Below are 16,599 nucleotides of genomic sequence, written 5' to 3'. Positions count from 1 at the left end.
CTCTGGCTGCCTGCGAGGTGGCACTGGCTGGCTCTGCACAGGGCTCCTGAGGAAGGGCTCAAGCTGTACCTTGTCCTGTTTCCAGGTTTCCCAGGAGCAAGAGTCATCGAGCAGGGCTCTGGAGCAGCTGCGCCAGCAATCCTCTGGCCAAGGGCACGCACTGGCCCAGGTGTGCAGAGAGAAGGAGCTGCTGGGCCAGGAGAAGGCTGCCCTTAAGGGAGGAATGGATAACATGGAATGGCACCGACAAGAGCTTTGCAAGCAGCTGGCAGAGACCAGGTAATGGCAGGGAGCAGAGCCTTTCAGATGTTTTTACATTCCATGGAAAGAAAATGGAAATGTCTCCAAAAAAAGAGAAATATGCCACAATGTGAAGGTTATTTTTCTGACATCTAAAGCCAATAAAGCTCTCATGAGCCTTGGGCTCCTGTTTGTGCTGCCAAGCACATTCCTGTGGGAAGTCAAAAGCAAGCCACCTAGTCCTGAATTGAGTAGTAGTTAAAGCATGCAGAGGTTGAGTGAAACCTCAAGTTTCTCTTGCATTTGGTTCCTTTTTGTGAGCATCCCTGGTTCACTGAACATCCCTCATTCCTTACCAAGTACCTTCACAAGATCCTGATCTTCAGAACTGAAGCTGCATCTTCAGCATTCCAGGCTCTTACCTGGGGACATTGGGAGTGTTTTGTTCTAGAAGGGGAAGTCCTGTATGTTTTCCCTTGTTGCTTGCTGCCATTGTGGGTGAAGCCAGAGGCTCCTGCTGAAAGTCTTGAGGCTTTCTGCTTCCAAGCCCGCTCTTGAGAAGTGTGGGCCAGGTGCTAGAGGTGGTTAGAAAGCAGCAGGGAAAACCCTTTGGAATCCTCAACGACCTCTGGGGATTCTTGCTAATTGTTGATGGGCATCCACCTGCCAAACCCACCGAGGTCCCTTTGCATGGTCCCTCTCACTCTGTAAAGAAGTACAAGCCAATTGGGCTACTGCCTGTTTAGCCAACAATACTAAAATAAAGGTGGCAAGCCTACTCCTTGACCTTGCAAGAGTTTAAACAGCAGTCTCTGCATTCAGGTAGTTTTTGTTCAGACAAAAGGGTGTTGGTATTTTTTACAAGTGCTGCCATGACCATGAGATTTTACTGCATCATGCCAAGTAGTTCTGAAGTCTCTTAAATACATGGTGTCTGGAAAATGATGTAACTTTATGTCCATTTTCAAGAGCATTAAAAAGTCAGGAGTCAGCCAGAGCAAGAGTCTGTTCTGTCCCCCTGCAGAGCAGCTTGCAAGTGCTGATGACAGAAGGGCTGTGAGCAGAGGCTGAGACTTTGCTCGTCAGCCCATCCTGTCCGGGCACAGCTCCCCAGTGTCATAGGTCAGGAACAGCAAGTGAAGCTTTGGCTGTTGAGGTCAAGTTGGGCTGGGCTGTGTGTGCTGTGCCAGGCCATAAGGAAGGCCAGGGCACTCCCTCAGAGGGCCCTGCTTTGCTATGGAAATGGCACAAAAGTGCCTTCTCTGGAAGAGTTTCCATGTGATCCATTTTCCATACTGATGTGTGGGGATCTTGAGCCTCGTTGTCCTGGAATAACCAGCTGTGGGTGTCAGGAGCAAGCAGCTCATGTCTCTCTGTATTTGCAACTTGTAGGTCAGCAAAAGGAGAGCCTGGAATCCAGCCTGTCTGCTGCTCAGCAGCAGATATCTCAGCTGGAGATGAGCAGGAACCATGTGGAGGCTCAAGTGCTCAGAGTCACACAGGCCAAGGCAGTGGTAGAAGGTGAGGACCTCGTGTGCTTTGTTTGTGGTGCCGCCCCTGCCGAGAAAAGCTAAGCACCCTGTAAAGCCACCTCTGTCCACAGGGCTTCTGAGGAGTGGTGGGGCTGGGGGCACTGAAAGGGCCTGAGGTCAGTAAAGTCAGTAAAGACTCTGACTCCTGCTGTTGGTGATGTTTGCAGGACAAGTGAAATTCCTGCAACAAGAGCTGGAAGCAGAGGGAGCTGTCAGGACATTGTTTCTGGAGTGCAGAAACCTCCCCTCCTCAGGCAAGTGAACGTGAAAGGCACCGTGCTGAGATGCTGGAACAATGGCAAGAAGAGAAGGCAAAGAGAGAGCGGGAACACGAGAAGGTGCTGCTTGAGCTGAGGCAGAAATTTGCCACCCTGCAGGCCCAACAAGATGAACAAATTAGATTTGAAAAAGCCAAGCGACAGGTAATGGTTCTGAAGGGAGAACTGGTGTGATTTTTTGCAAGGCTGGAGCTGTGGAGATAGCAGGCTATGGGGGCTGTGTGGAGCATGTCCTCCATGTCCTCTCCATTGAATTTGGGCAGGTGAAAGGTGATCGGGTCTGTCTTTGGGACCAGGAATGAGCCCTCTCACAGGAAGCCAGGCAGAAACATCAGCTTTAAGTTGAGATTTTTGTGCTGCTCTTGTGTTCTGTTTTTCTAAGACATACCTCAGAGTTTCTTCACTGTTCTCTTACCACTCCCCTTCTGGTGTGTGCTGGTAGGTGTTCAGTGCCAAAGTGAGATTGTAGGACTTTTGTGGGCACAGGGAGTGTGAAGCAGAAATGCTGACAAGGATGAGAAAAATCTATTTAACGACTCATCTGGAGTATTTCTGAAGAGGAACCCAGAGATGTCTTCTTGGCTGTGTTTTAAGTCACTTCCTGGGCAGCTGTGGCTCCCCGGGGCAGACAGTGGCCCAGGGGAGCAGCAGCCAAGTGCTCTGAGGGCGCGTGAGCCCATCCGTCTTTGCCTCTTGCCACACAGATGTTGCAGGCAAGTGTGAAACCCTCTGCTCTTTGCTTCTGTGCAGGTGCTGCAGGAAGAGCAGAATGAGAAGAGGGCTTTAACAGAGACACTGCTCCAAACTCGGGGACAGCTCAGCCAAGCGTGCCAGCAGGTCCAGCAGCTCAGGCAGGCGGTGAAAGAGCAGCAAGAGAAGGGACAGGTAAGTCTGAGTAGGCAGGGAATGGAGTGCAGGGCAGGGACAGGGGCACAAAAGGCAGCTCCTGGGAGTGAGGGGCAAGGGCTGCCTCAGGCTGTGGGAGCACAGAGCCTGGTAAGCTCCAGAGCTCAGGCCCAGGAAGGAGGGCTTGCAGTGCAAGCAGAGCTGGGTTGAGAAGCCACAAGAAGTGGCTGAAGGAATGGGGTTTGGAGACAGCAAGTGCAAAAATCTGAGCCTGAGGGCAGGTCCCAGGAAGTCACTCTGCATTTTGTAGCCAGACCATCAAGGCAAAGCTGCAAGCTGAGCTGCAGGAAGCTCACAATGAAATGCTGGTAGTGCAGAGGAGGCACAAGGAAGAACTTCAGGGCATCAGAGAGAGGAGATGAATGTCCTCCTTGAGCAGAGGGATGCTCTACAAAAGCAAGTGAGTGAAACAGCAGTGGCCCTGCAGTCAGCCAGGGAGGACTCTGTGGCCTTCTTGCTTTTCCATGGCAGAGCAGCAGCTGATGGAGTGATCCCTGGGGCTGCCTCATGCTGTGGGGGCTCCATGGCAGCTGCTCTGAAGGACACTCAGTGCTCTGCTGAATCTCAGCTGCTGTCCCCTGGACAGCTGGGCCAGTCCTCTGGGCTGTTGGCCAGCAACCATCAGCATGGACTCCTGCTGGCCTCTTCTTGCTAGCCTTGGTTTGGGAGGTGCTTTTTCAGGTGGGCCACTTAGAGATTTAACCTTAAGTTGTCCATCTCTATTGGGAATCTGCCAGTCCCAGGACAGGGAGAAAGGGAAAGTTTTCCTTTCTCATTCCTAAGTGCCTCTGCTGTGGCTGACAGTGGCAGGCTGTGGCTGTCGCCTCTGACTGCTTTGTTCTGTTTGACTGGAGGTGGAAGAGTTGACATCTCAGCTGGCAGCCTCCCGAGAGTTCCTGGAAAGCAGAGTCCAGAGAGCCCAGCAAGATGTGAGCGAGGCCCAGGCACAGTCAAGGCAGAAGCAATTGGAGGCTGAACACATCCAGAAGAGGCTGGAGGAGGCAGAACATCAGAAGAAGGAGCTCCAAGTGAAGCTGCAGAAACTGGAGAGGGAATGGAGTGAATGCAAAGAAGTGGCACTGGAAAATTTTGAATTGCAGGCTTCCGTGAATGTCCTAGAGAGGGAAAGAGACAGGTAAATGAAAGCCTGTGGGACTCTGCAATGTGGTGAATGCATTCCCTCTTTGCCATCTTTGCACCTACCTGGGGCTCTGGCAGCATTTCCTAAGTGGCAGATTCTGAACTCTCCATGAAGACACATCTCATTATCTGTATGTTGTGTTCATTCTCTAATATTTTAAGCCTTCACTTGGAGTTTTTCTGAAGACAAAGGCTTTTGGGGTAGCTCTTTCCCTCTAGGGAGTGTTGTGCTGTTAGGTTAGGTTAGGTTAGGTTAGGTTAGGTTAGGTTAGGTTAGGTTAGGTGGGTGTGTTAACAGTGCTGGAGCTGCAGTGTAAGGAGCTGGATACATCCATCAGCTCCACCTTGGCTGCTGTAACTTGAAGCCTTTGGGATCTGATCAGCCTGGCATCTGATGCCTTTGCTGGGCAGAACCTTCTTAAGGCCCTGAGTGCTGATCAAGCCCAGATTGCCCTGGGAGGCACCCAAGAAACAAGAATGTTTCTTGAAAGAAATTGGCCAGGAGACAAGACTCCTGTTTGATGCCTTTAATTAGGATTCAGCTCTTGGGGTGGGGGGCCCGAGGGCTTGTTTGCACCATGGCCGTTCCCACACTGGCAGCTCCAAGGAGGAGGCACAATTCAGCTTTGCAGCACACACTGCAGAGCTGGGGCTTCCATCCTCATGAGAGTAGCCAGAAGGCCTGTTGTTCTGGCTCGTTGTCTAGGGGTGTCAGTCCTTTCCAGTCCTCTTAGGTCATGGTGATGCAGGAAGATGGTTTCTAAGCAGGCTTAGGTGATGCAGGGAGATGATCTCAGCTTGCTAGAATATGTTTCCTTGTCCTTTTATTCCTCTGTTAGCTCATTGTTTTGGTGTCTTGCATGCCTTAGTTTGCGTATTACTTGGTTGCACAGCTTCCTGGGAGTTTCTTTGTTCTAGTGTGGCACAGCAACCATGGGAGTTGTCTCCTTCTGTGGCATACCTTTCTAATGGGTTGCTTTTGTTAGTTTAATTTAGCCCCCATGGGAGCAGCTCTGTTACAGTAGTAGCAGGGAAGGAAGGGAAAGGTACAGGAATATCTCATAAGAACCTTTAAAACACTTCAGAAGCTGGTACGTAATTAACATTACTAATAACCATCGGAGTAAACAAGGGGTACAAGGTTTACAAATGGGATAAGAACATTAACTGTATGTAACTAAACACAGTATTTTAACTGGGGTGGATTTCTTGAGAGATTTTATTCATGATATCTCCGGTGCATTGCTCCTGATAAAATGCCCCCCCCCCCCCGCCCCGGTGCCTGGAGGGGCTCAAGCAGGGTCCCTGCCACCCTCCACACTCACAGGTGTTACTGACTGTGCAAAGAATGCAAGAAACCAGAGCAAGGTTAGGGGGGCTCCTCCAGCTGATCAAGTCAAGCCAGTCTTCAGTGCCACAGGATTCTTCTTCCAAGAAGAAGACAAAGGAAAGGCAGAGCACTCTTGCTTGCCTGGAGGTTTCTGCATCTTCCATCAGCTTGAGCTCCAAGCCTCTGTTGCCACTTCTGCCTTGGGCCTTTGTTCCTCCAGCTGAAAGTAGGATGGGTGCTGGTAAATCTCAGGGAACTTGCCAGACGTCCCCTGGCTGTAGGGTGCTGCTCCTCCCACCTGGACATACAAGATGGGGGAAGGAAACGTCTCTTCCATGTTGACCAAACCTCTTCCCCTTGGAGCCTGGTTAGTCAGAAGAAAATTCTTCCTCTTCCCTAATGTCTTCATTGCAGGACTTTGTTAGGTTTGTATTCACTTTCCCAGCTCAAATAGAAGGTAGGCCATGAAGGCAGGAACTCCCTGTTCTTTCAGGAACAAAAGCAGAGTGGGCACATGCTGGGCTGTGACTGCAGGGGGAACAAACAGCCAAGTTGTTTAGACATTCCTCATTGGACAGAGCAGTTTTCTCTGAGGTGGTGCAAGTCCTAGGAGTTTATAAAATGTGATACCATTAGTAATGAGTTGCATGCTTCCCTTCTAGGCTGATTCTGTCTCTGGAGGAAAAGAGCATGGATCTCAGAATGCTGGAACAAAGGAACCAGGTGCTGAACAATGAGCTGTCTCAGTTTCATTCTGCTCTTCAGCAGGCCGAACAACTCTCTTCAATTTGTGCAGGACAACTGCAGCAGCTCAACACCCAGGTAAGCTGGGCACTCCATCCTCTTCTCCAGGGACACACAACACCACCTTTGGCATGCTAGTCCCAACCTCTTTCCCCTCCCAGCAGCATCCACATGTTCTTCCCAGGCCTGCTGCTGCTGCTGCACCCTCAGGCCAAGGCTGGATCTGGTGTCTGCTGCCAAAGTTTTCCCCCATTCTTTCCTGGGTCCCAGCAGGAAATCTGGGAGCAGAAGCAGCAGCACACTCCTCTGGAGCTTCTCTGTCCCTCTGTTAGCAGTGCTGTCCCTGACAGGATTGGTGCCTGTGCCAGGCACTGAGCAATGTGGGGACACAGACGTGGCTATGGCAGGCTGGGCAGGGCACTTCCACCACAGCCAGTTCAGCCCGTGTTCAGAGCTGCAGCCTCAAGGGTGCCCCTTGCCTCCCTTCCCCTGTTTTCTCTACCTTTGTCTCTACTGGATTCCTGGTTCTGCACCTTCTGTTTCTGGTGTATTTCTGCCTGAAGTCTTTTCTCCTTCAATGCTCTCCCTACTGCCCGCTCTGCTGCCTCAGGAGCAGCCCAGTCCCTGAGGCTCTCTGCATCCATCTTCCAGATCCAGGCCCTGCAGGATGCAGTGACAGAGAAGGCAGCTCAGCAGGACACTCGAGAGAAGGAGCTGCTGCAGGAGCTGGAAAAGTCCCGAGCAGGAGAACAGAGCTTGAGGGACGCTGTGCATGTGCTGCAGGTTGAGATGTCTGAGCTGCGTCTGAGGCTCCAGAGCTCTGAGGAAAGAGCAGAGGCCATGGCCACACATTGTGAGGCCATGGAGATGGAGCTGAGGATGGCTCAGGCTGACAACAACCAAATCAAGGCCTGCAATCAGGAGCTGCAGACACTGTTGGAGGAAACTCAGCAAGGTACAACTTCTCTCCCATCCATTGCCCCATCCTGTTCCACCAGCGGGGATCTCTGATCCCATGCAGAGGTAAAGGCCTTTGCCCAGAGATGGCAGACAGGAAAAACAACCAGCACGAGACTTATCCATCCAGGCGCCAGTCAAAGTTTATCTCAAGGATGATGCTGTGGCTGGCGGTGCCAACTGGCTCTGCTGTGGCTGATCCCATACACAGCTGGTGCCTTTCAGGTGCTGTGTCTGTGCTAAGCAGCTGAAGCTGGATGCCTCAGCTCAATTCCCCCAAATTTCAGGCCCTGTCAAAGCCTCCAGGCTATTGGCCTCTCTGGAGCAGGGCTGCACAGGCATCCCAGCTGCTTTGTCTCTCTTGGATTGCTCACTCAGCACAAGGCCAAGAGCAAACACACTTTGCTATTCCTCTGAACCTTGCCCCTGCCATTCCTGCTTTTTTCTCTGCCTGGAAATTTCCTTCATTTCTCTCACTTTTGGAAGCTCTTGTGGGCTTAAGGCCTGGCAAACCACAGCAGGCAGAGAAGACAGTGCTGTTGTCTCTGCAGGGTGCCCATCAGTTTACTTTGCTTTGCTTTCTCCCTTCTCTTTCCCCTTCCCTCCTGCAGCAATATGGAGGGCAGAACAGCAGAAGACCTCTCTAGAAACTGCCTTGAAGGAAGAGGCTGTGACTGTTCGTCAGAGGTGGCATCACTGCAGAGGAAACTGGAGAGTCAGGAGAAGGAAAGGCAGGATGTGCTGGTGAGAATGGCAGATGCCACAAAGGGCCATTTCCTAGCTATGTTTGCACCTTGTGTTACCAGTTCTAAGGAGCACCTTTTTCCAGTTTAACTTTCCTAATTGCATTCTTCTGAACAAGGAGGAAATGATGTTGTAGTCATGCCAAAGCCAGTTAGCACTGAGGCTGCTGATTTTCCTCCATGCTGGAGTTCTGTGCCCTGGAAGCTTTAGTTCTCCATGTCCACACTGTCTCCATTGACATTGCATGGTTTGGGCAATTTCTGGTGTCCAAATCCATGTTCAGATTTCTAAATATCTGGAGCTGGCAGGAGGGATGAGAAGACCTAGGTTGCTGTTAATTGAAAGGTGTTTGGCCTTGGCCGTGTGAGAGCAGGCAGTGGGGAGAGAAGAGAGGAAAGCCAGGTGCTGATGAAGATCAGGACGTGTGCCTGCAAGGGGAGAACTCGTCCTGAGTGGCAGCAGGGAATGACTGATCTGGCCATTGGTGCTGCAAGAGAGGGCAGTGGGGCTCTCGGGGACGCTGCCATGGAAAGTCTACACAGGAGTGTTGGAAAACCACTCCTGTTGCCCCAAGGCCTTGGAATGAAATGCTGAGGGTGTTTGCTCCTCCTTCCTGATGGAGAGCACATCCTCATGGCACTGCCTAAATCCTGCTTAGCATTGACTTGAAATCCTGGCTGCAGTTCTGGCAGCTCGTGCCCAAAGGAACACGGGAGTGGAGCTGCCAGAGGTCGGGGACGGGCAGAAAGGAAGCTGGGATGGGCTGAGCGAGCTGGGAAAGAGGCAGCGTCAAGGGGGGCCCAGCCAAGGTCTGCAGCAGCCCGAGAGGCAGAGAGAGAGGGGGGCAGCACGTGCCTGCCCCTGCAGCAGGAGTCCAGATCTGGTATGAGAAGCAAACCAAGGGAGGCAATGAGTGAGTCTTCTTCTCCCTGTTTTGGCAGCATGAACGGGAATTGTACCACCAGCAGCTGAGAGACCTGGAAAAGGACATGGGTGCACCTGACATCCAAAGAGGGAAGAAGATAACCCAGGAATTGGAAGTGGAGAGGGAAGACATGCAAGAAGAGTTGGACCATGGGACTGCTGCTGCCTTGAAGAAGAGAGGAAGAGAAGAAATCAAAGGGACAGAGAATGCTCAACTCCTGAGTGCTGCACTGAGGAAGAGCGAAATGGCCAAAGGGACTCTGAAGAAAAACTTTGTAATCCTGCAGAGAAAATCTCCTGACAACTGCATGGGCCAGTCTCATCTCCAGGTAGGCACAGGCACTGACCTTCAGTCCACTCCAATGTCCCTGAAGGATTCCAGTGATACTTCCCATAAAGAAGTGGGACTCTATATCCCTGTGAGTCCAGGCCTGCTTGGCCAAAGCAGCCCAGGCTGCGGCAGGCAGCCTTGTCTGTCTGCCTGGCCCCAGCCAGAGACCATTGACTGGCAGATTGTTTCCTGGCATGCCCAGAATGACTGCTACAGCTCTGGAGTTTGCTGTTCAGATCAGCTGCAGGCCAAATGCTGGGCATGGGGAGCTGCTTCTCCTGTGCTCACACAAGATCATGGCAACACGTGGGGATTTGGATTTCCTGTGGGAGGGAATGGAGCAGGTGAGCAGGGCGATGGACTAAACCCAGCAGAGTTTTGTACCAAGAGATCTGAGCAGCAGCAGCTGCACTGCTGGTGCCTCGAGGATGCTTGCCAAGATGGAGATTTCTGAGGGACAGCTCTTGTGGTGTTTGAAATAAGGCAATCATCTCCCCTCTGAATCCCCAGCAGGCTGTTGGAGCACAAGAGGAGCAGCTGTTACTTGTCTCACAGAGCAGGCTGGAACCTCAGCAACCGCTTGCATCAGTAGATGATGCCTGAATGAACCACTGAGCCCAGGAGAACTTTTGAGCACGTAAAATGGGCTTTCTGTGCCTCCACGGAGCCTCAGGCTCCTCTGGAGCACAGCACGTTTGCCCAGGCAGTGCTTTGCAGTGCCCTGCTTGTTTCCTTGCCTCTCCCTGTCCCTGCTGCAGTCACAGCTGGCCCAAGACCGACAGCACCACCAGCAGAACTACATTGAGAGCTGTTCAAGGACCAGCCAGGAGCTGTCAGACCTTCACCAGGAGCTGTCCTGCTCCTTTGCAGCTGTGCTCAAGGAGCCCAAAGCTGCTCTTGTGGAAGCAGAGACTTGAAGCTGCATCAGTCTCTGAATCTTAACTTGGCAGGGACATCCTTGGGCCATCGGTCTCTGGAGAGACAGGCCCTGGAGAAGGCAGGTGCAGCTCTTGTGCACAGAGGATTTGTGCCCTGCTCAGAAGGCAGTTCCTGTCAACTGGGGCACAGAAATCCTCCCTAGGACACAGACAAACACTATCAAAGATGAGGGCAAAAAACACCTGCCAAAGCTCTTCCAAGCAGACCCATTTGGTTCTTGAAGGTCTGTTCCTAGTGAGGAATCTTTGATGTAAGCAGCAGGGCTTTTCTTCTGCCTAGAAGACCTAGTAATATATGCGCAAACAGAAAGCAGAGCAGGAAAAACATGCACTTGTGGCTGTCTCAGGATTCTTAATCCATTTTATGAGCTGACGCTGCTCTTGGCCGCCCCGGAGCTCTGGGCTGGCTCCACAGTGCCCAGGGTCCAATGGGAGCTCGCGGAGGGAGGGGTAAGGGGAGGAGGTTACAATACCAGGGACCAATGGGGATACAAAGAAGGCGGGAATACAACATAACAACCAATAGTGTTTTGAGGAAGGGATGACATACATGGAAGGAGCTGGAAGGAGAGGTGGGGTTTACAGGGATGGATGGGGAGCTGGGGCAGGGTAAAGGTGATTGACGGGGAACATTCAGAAAAACTGGGAGGGGTTTACATAACAGACAAATGGAACCAACCAAAGCAGTAAATGGGAGACAACCAGGAACATATCAAACAGACGAAATACTAACAATTTTAACAGAACTGAATAAACATACTACAACAATGAGCCTTAAACACTGCAGCTCTAGGCATTTCTGTGTAGGAATTTGAAAAGTCCCTGAAACACCATTTTTCCTCCTCAGGTGGCTGTCCTAAAGGCAAAGCTTTACTTTCCATGAATATTTATAAACACCAAGAACCTTTTTAGGATTTTTCTTACATCTCCCCTTGGTCAGAGAAGACAGGAGAATTCCTGTGACTCAGGAACTAATCGCATCCCAGAAGAGCATGTGGGTCTTGAGAATGCTGAGCCTTAAAACTGGTGCTGCCTGGAGCAGCAACTTGGAACTCATGTTATGAGCCAGGTCCCTGCCCAGCTGCCCAGCTTGGGCTTGGACCTTGTGACGGCCAACAGCACTTTGATCGTGTGCTAGTGACCCTGCAAAGGCCAAGAACGTTTGAATATTTGGGTTAGGACCCGGCAAAGGCCAAGGGCCTTTGGACACTGGGGTTAAACCCTGCGAAGGCCAAGGGCCTTTGGACACTGCACTTTGGACACTGTTTGTGCCAAGGAGCGGATGGACACGCGACGGGTGAGTGAGAAAGCCACTGCTCTCCTTGTGCCAAGCCCTGCAGGGGCCTGGGTGGGCCTGGGCTGTGCCTCAGGGAAGGCTTCCCTCTGGGAATAGCAAGGGTTTAACAGTTGCTGTTCCAGAGCTCCAGCAGCTTTGGTGCTTGCTGTGGGGACAGGCCTGGGAGGGAATGGGGGGCACCTGGCCATCCCAGAGCACAGCCACATCTCCTCCTCCATCCTTGTCCAACGGGAGGGGCCATGGGCACAAACAAGGGTCATCGCCTTCCCCTCAGCCTAATTTACAGTGCAGCCTCAGTGCTTCCCAGAGGCAAACCGGGGTTTCTCTCAGACATTTCTGAGATGATCCCCAGTGGCCTAGGGGAGGCCATGGGGATAACAGGAAGATGCTTCAAGGGCTGGAGCACCTGTGCCAAGGGCAAAGGAGGCAAGAGTTGGGGTTGTCCAGGTGGGAGAAGGTTCCAGGGTGATCTTAGAGCCCCTATCAATGCATGAAGGAAGGGCCTGCAAGAGAGCTGGACAGCGACTTAAGGCAGGGGCCTGCAAGGACAGGACGAGGGAAAATGGCTTCCCACTGAGACAGGGCAGGGATGGATGGGATATTTGCAGGGAATTCTGTCCTGTCAGGGTGCTGGGGACCTGGGGCCCTGGCATAGGATGCCCAGGGAAGCTGTGGCTGCCACTGGATCCCTGGGAGTGTTCAAGGCCAGGTTGGATGGGTCTCTGGGCAACTCCTGTTTTGGTGTCCTTAGAAATGATGAGACACATTCCAGCATGTTTGTTTGTGCTGCTGTCAAACTAGTGGGCTGAAAATATTCCCAAGGAGGGGAGGAAGAGCTCAGCTGGAATTGCTGCGCTCTGGGACAGGCTGGGAAGCACTTAGATGTGACTGGGCAGGCATGCAGTCTGAGTGTGCTCTTCCCTGTGCTCTTCCAGGGAGCTTGAGGTCTTTCTCACCAGGGACAATCTTCCCGAGCCCCTGAGGTGAGTAAACTGTGCTGAGCTGGCTGGGATTTTGAAACTGAATGGACAGTGGTTCTTGTGGGATCAGAAGAGGCATCTCAGTGGTCCTTTGGAATAGGAAGAGAATGCCTGACTAACAGCTGGATGTGGGCTTTCAGGCACTGACAGACGACAGTGACAGCATGGCCCATTCCATCGTCTGCACTGACAATCCTGGCAGCATCCTCTCAACTCTGACATCCACGGATAAACAGGATCCCTTTGCATTGCTTTGGGAAGTCTCAGGGAATTGTGGGCGCTTGCAGGAACATATTGGTCAAATGGACGAGGAAACCCAAACGGTCACAAGCCGCTATCAGCAGATGGAGGATCTGATAGAAGAAATCAGAGGGTGAACATTTCCTCCTCCTCCTCCTCCTCCTCCTCCTCTTGCATTCCAGATGCAATCTGCTTCCAGGTGTGGGAGTTCAGAGGTTCCTGGGTGAAGAAATCACCTGCCCTACCATGTGTGGCTCTTGAGCATCGTCCTGTCAGGGTTTTTCATGCTCTACTGTGACTCCTAAGGCTGTGTGGGAGATGCACAGCCATGTTGGAATAGAAGACTCCTTCTTCTCACCATACCGCTTCCCTGAATTCTGTTCTTTGCGTGCCTCTGCCCAGCCACTGCTTCTCACTGAAGGAAGGCAAAATCCTGCCTTCCTTTCCCTTTGCCTCTGGAGGATTTCCTTGGTAGGGAAAGAGCAAGGTCTTCCTTAGCCCACTGCCCCCTGCTCCAGCCTGGAGTGCTGGAAATGGGATTGGTGACTCTTGAGGCCTCTTTGTTCTTCTGACTGAGCCTTGTCTCTGCAGTTGCTGTGAAAACATTGAGAAGTCCAGGGAAAAGCTGCAGCAATGCATGGGAATCCCAGAGCCAGGAGCCTTGTGGCTGCATCAAAGGAACACCGAGCAGCAGAAGGAAACGTCACCCCAGGTGGAAAAGGCCCAGCAGCAGGACAGGATGGAGGTTGGTTTTTGAAATGAGACTGGCTTTCCCTTGAATACTTGTCTTGGCCCTTCTTGTACAGTGGAGGCTGCACTGGAGGGAGAAGACCCCTCATTGCAGAGCGAGCTGGAAGTCAAGAGGCAGACACTGGAGGAATTGCAGCTTCAGAGGGATCTGCTGGAGCAAAGGAGGGATGATGTCACCATGGCTCTGGACACCTCATTGCTAGGCAGCACCTGTGGGAGTGGGAGTTGTGCCAGCCAGATCAGCCCAGATGCTGTTTCTGGCAGAAGAAGACAGGGACACTGCTGTGGACAGCTGCCTCAAAATGGCACACACCATCATTGAGGAAGGGCTCAAGGTGTACCTTGTCCTGTTTCCAGGTTTCCCAGGAGCAAGAGTCATCGAGCAGGGCCCTGGAGCAGCTGCGCCAGCAATCCTCTGGCCAAGGGCAACCACTGGCCCAGGTGCACAGAGAGAAGGAGCTGCTGGGCCAGGAGAAGGCTGCCTTTAAGGGACGACTGGCAGCTATGGAGCAGCAGAGGCAAGAGCTTTGCAAGCAGATGGCAGAGACCAGGTAAAGGCAGGGAGCAGAGCCTTTCAGGTGTTTTTACATTCCACAGACATAAAATGGTAGTGTCTCAAAAAAAAAAAAAGTCACAATATGAAGGTTATTTTTCTGACATCTAAAGCCAACAAAGCTCTCGTCAGCTTTGGGCTCCTGTTTGTGCTGCCAAGCACATTCCTGTGGGAAGTCAAAAGCAAGCCACCCAGCCCTGAATTGAGTAGTAGTTAAAGCATGCAGAGGTTGAGTGCAAGCTCATGTTTCTCTTAGGTTTGGTTCCTTATGCTGGGCATTGAACATCCCTCGTTTGTTACCAAGTAGCTTGACATGATCTTGATCTTCAGAACTGAAGCTCCATCTTGAGCATTCCAGGCTCTTACCTGGGGACATTGGGAGTGTTTTGTTCTAGAAGGGGAAGTCCTGTATGTTTTCCCTTGTTGCTTGCTGCCATTGTGGGTGAAGCCAGAGGCTCCTGCTGAAAGTCTTGAGGCTTTCTGCTTCCAAGCCTACTCTTGAGAAGTGTGGGCCAGGTGCTAGGGCTGGTTAGAAAGCAGCAGGGAAAGCCCTTTGGAATCCTCAACGACCTCTGGGGATTCTTTCTAATTGTTGATGGGCATCCACCTGCCAAGCCAATCAAAGTCCATTTACACAGTCCCTCTCACTCTGTAAAGAAGGACAAGCCAATTGGGCTACTGCCTGTTTAGCCAACAATACTAAAATAATGGTGGCAAGCCTACTCCTTGACCTTGCAAGAGTTTAAACAGCAGTCTCTGCATTTAGGGTGTTGGTATTTCTGACAAGTGCTACCACGACCTTGAGATTTTTCTGCATCGTGCCAAGTAGTTCTGAAGTCTCTTAAATACACGGTGTCTGGAAAATGATGTACCTTTCTGTCCATTTTCAAGAGTATTAAAATGTCAGGAGTTGGGCAGGACAAGAGTCTGTCCTGTCCCCCTGCAGAGCAGCTTGCAAGTGCTGATGAAAGAAGGGCTGTGAGCAGAGGCTGAGACTTTGCTCGTCAGCCCATCCTGTCCGGGCAGAGCTCCCCAGTGTCATAGGTCAGGAACAGCAAGTGAAGCTTTGGCTGTTGAGGTCAAGTTGGGCTGGGCTGTGTGTGCTGTGCCAGGCCATAAGGAAGGCCAGGGCACTCCCTCAGAGGGCCCTGCTTTGCTATGGAAATGGCACAAAAGTGCCTTCTCTGGAAGAGTTTCCATGTGATCCATTTTCCCTACTGATGTGTGGGGATCTTGAGCCTCATTGTCCTGGAATAACCAGCTGTGGGTGTCAGGAGCAAGCAGCTCATGTCTCTCTGTATTTGCAATTTGTAGGTCAGCAAAAGGAGAGCCTGGAATCCAGCCTGTCTGCTGCTCAGCAGCAGATATCTCAGCTGGAGATGAGCAGGAACCATCTGGTGGCTCAAGTGCTCAGAGTCACGCAGGCCAAGGCAGTGGTAGAAGGTGAGGACCTCGTGTGCTTTGTCTGTGGTGCCGCCCCTGCCGAGAAAAGCTAAGCACCCTGTAAAGCCACCTCTGTCCACAGGGCTTCTGAGGAGTGGTGGGGCTGGAGGTCCTGAAAGGGCCTGAGGTCAGTAAAGTCAGCAAAGACTCTGACTCCTGCTGTTGGTGATGTTTGCAGGACAAGTGAAATTCCTGCAACAAGAGCTGGAAGCAGAGGGAGCTCTCAGGAGAAAGGAACTGGAAGAGACAGCTCAGCAGCTCATGCAGGCAGAAAAGCAGAGTCAAGAAATGCTCAGGCTTCCAGGAACCGCAAAGCAAAGGGAAATAAACAAGCTCCTGCAAGACCTGGTAGGGGACAATATGCTTCTGAATTCAGGCTGGTGCTGGGACAGTAAATGCAGCCACGGCTCCAGTGAGGGCGTAAGAGGAGTTCCAGAGCAGGTTGGGCAGTGCCCACCCAAAGTGTGACAGCCCAGGGCAGGATCATCCCTGAGTCCCTCCTGACACGGAGCAGATGCCATCATGCAGCAGATGCCAACATGGAGTAGATGCCAACATGGAGCAGATGCCATCAGTGCCGCTGGCTGCAGGAGCGGGAACTCGGGTCCTTTCTTGCTGTGCTTCCATGATTGACACAGGGATTAGGTTTGGGCTGGAAGCCAATGGAACAGGCCCCTGGTCCTTCAGTGCTTGTGGCTGGGGCATCAGGGAGGGGAAGGTGACACCTCCTTTTGTGAGTGCTTGGGCTCAATGCTTGTGAAGGTTTTTCCCAACAGAAATGATTCCATGAGGCTGTGATTCTTGCAGCTGCTGAGCCTCCTCTTAAATTCCCAGACAGGACATGGTTTCTGGAGTGCAGAAAGCCAGTGCTGTTGTCTTTTGAAGCTGGGGTTTGTGGGATGGATGAAGCTTCACATTTTTCAGCAGGGAGCTTCCCTGCAACTTCATCTTGAAAATTGTTCTCCCCTCTTCAAAAAACCTTTTTTGAAGAAAGACACCATGCAGAGTTACAAGAGATGGCTCCCACTCTCCTTGCACTGCCATGACGAGAACCAGCGCGTGGTTGATGTGAGGACTCGGCAGCTGCCGTGGCTCCCTGGCAGGGCGCTCGGCTGCCTCCTGCTCTGCTGCCTCGCAGGCTGCAGCTCCCTCCCGGTCTTGGTCCAGGGACGTGGGTCCTGTGCCCTGGGCTGTGGTGCCATCTCTGGGTCTCTGCTGCTCTCCAGGCCTCCCGGGAAACGCTGCTCTGTTCCGCCCGATTCCTGAAGAGGA

General features: G+C 52.1%; 1 protein-coding gene and 1 long non-coding RNA gene across 2 annotated transcripts; both read left to right on the top strand.

Moving 5' to 3' along the window:
- The first annotated feature begins 1,632 nt into the window (after positions 1-1,632).
- On the top strand, positions 1,633-2,935 carry LOC147650279 (uncharacterized). Its single transcript, XR_015277150.1, has 3 exons — positions 1,633-1,761; positions 1,940-2,194; positions 2,801-2,935. It is a non-coding gene; the product is annotated as an uncharacterized LOC147650279 (long non-coding RNA).
- A 275-nt stretch (positions 2,936-3,210) lies between these two features.
- On the top strand, positions 3,211-9,124 carry LOC147650278 (uncharacterized). Its single transcript, XM_086853498.1, has 6 exons — positions 3,211-3,356; positions 3,811-4,091; positions 6,089-6,248; positions 6,822-7,125; positions 7,739-7,871; positions 8,813-9,124. Exons 1-6 carry the CDS (start codon positions 3,315-3,317, stop codon positions 8,841-8,843), a joined length of 951 nt encoding a protein of 316 aa, XP_086709624.1. The 5' UTR covers positions 3,211-3,314; the 3' UTR covers positions 8,844-9,124.
- The last annotated feature ends 7,475 nt before the right edge of the window (positions 9,125-16,599 follow it).

This window comes from Cyanistes caeruleus, chromosome 16 (genome assembly GCF_971803275.1).
Source record: "Cyanistes caeruleus chromosome 16, bCyaCae1.hap1.1, whole genome shotgun sequence".
NCBI classification, from domain to species: Eukaryota; Metazoa; Chordata; class Aves; order Passeriformes; family Paridae; genus Cyanistes; species Cyanistes caeruleus.
The sequence above is the reverse complement of the archived record's forward strand: the minus strand, read 5'-3'. Positions and strand labels throughout refer to the sequence as shown.

What these genes read in the sequence shown, in the direction of transcription:
- LOC147650278 (XM_086853498.1), top strand. Translation starts at nt 3,315, where the DNA reads ATGAATGTCCTCCTTGAGCAGAGGGATGCTCTACAAAAGCAA. An exon ending in TGCAGCAGCTCAACACCCAG is followed by an intron (nt 6,249 to 6,821) that starts GTAAGCTGGGCA and finishes TCCATCTTCCAG; the next exon opens with ATCCAGGCCCTGCAGGATGC. An exon ending in GTTGGAGGAAACTCAGCAAG is followed by an intron (nt 7,126 to 7,738) that starts GTACAACTTCTC and finishes TCCCTCCTGCAG; the next exon opens with CAATATGGAGGGCAGAACAG.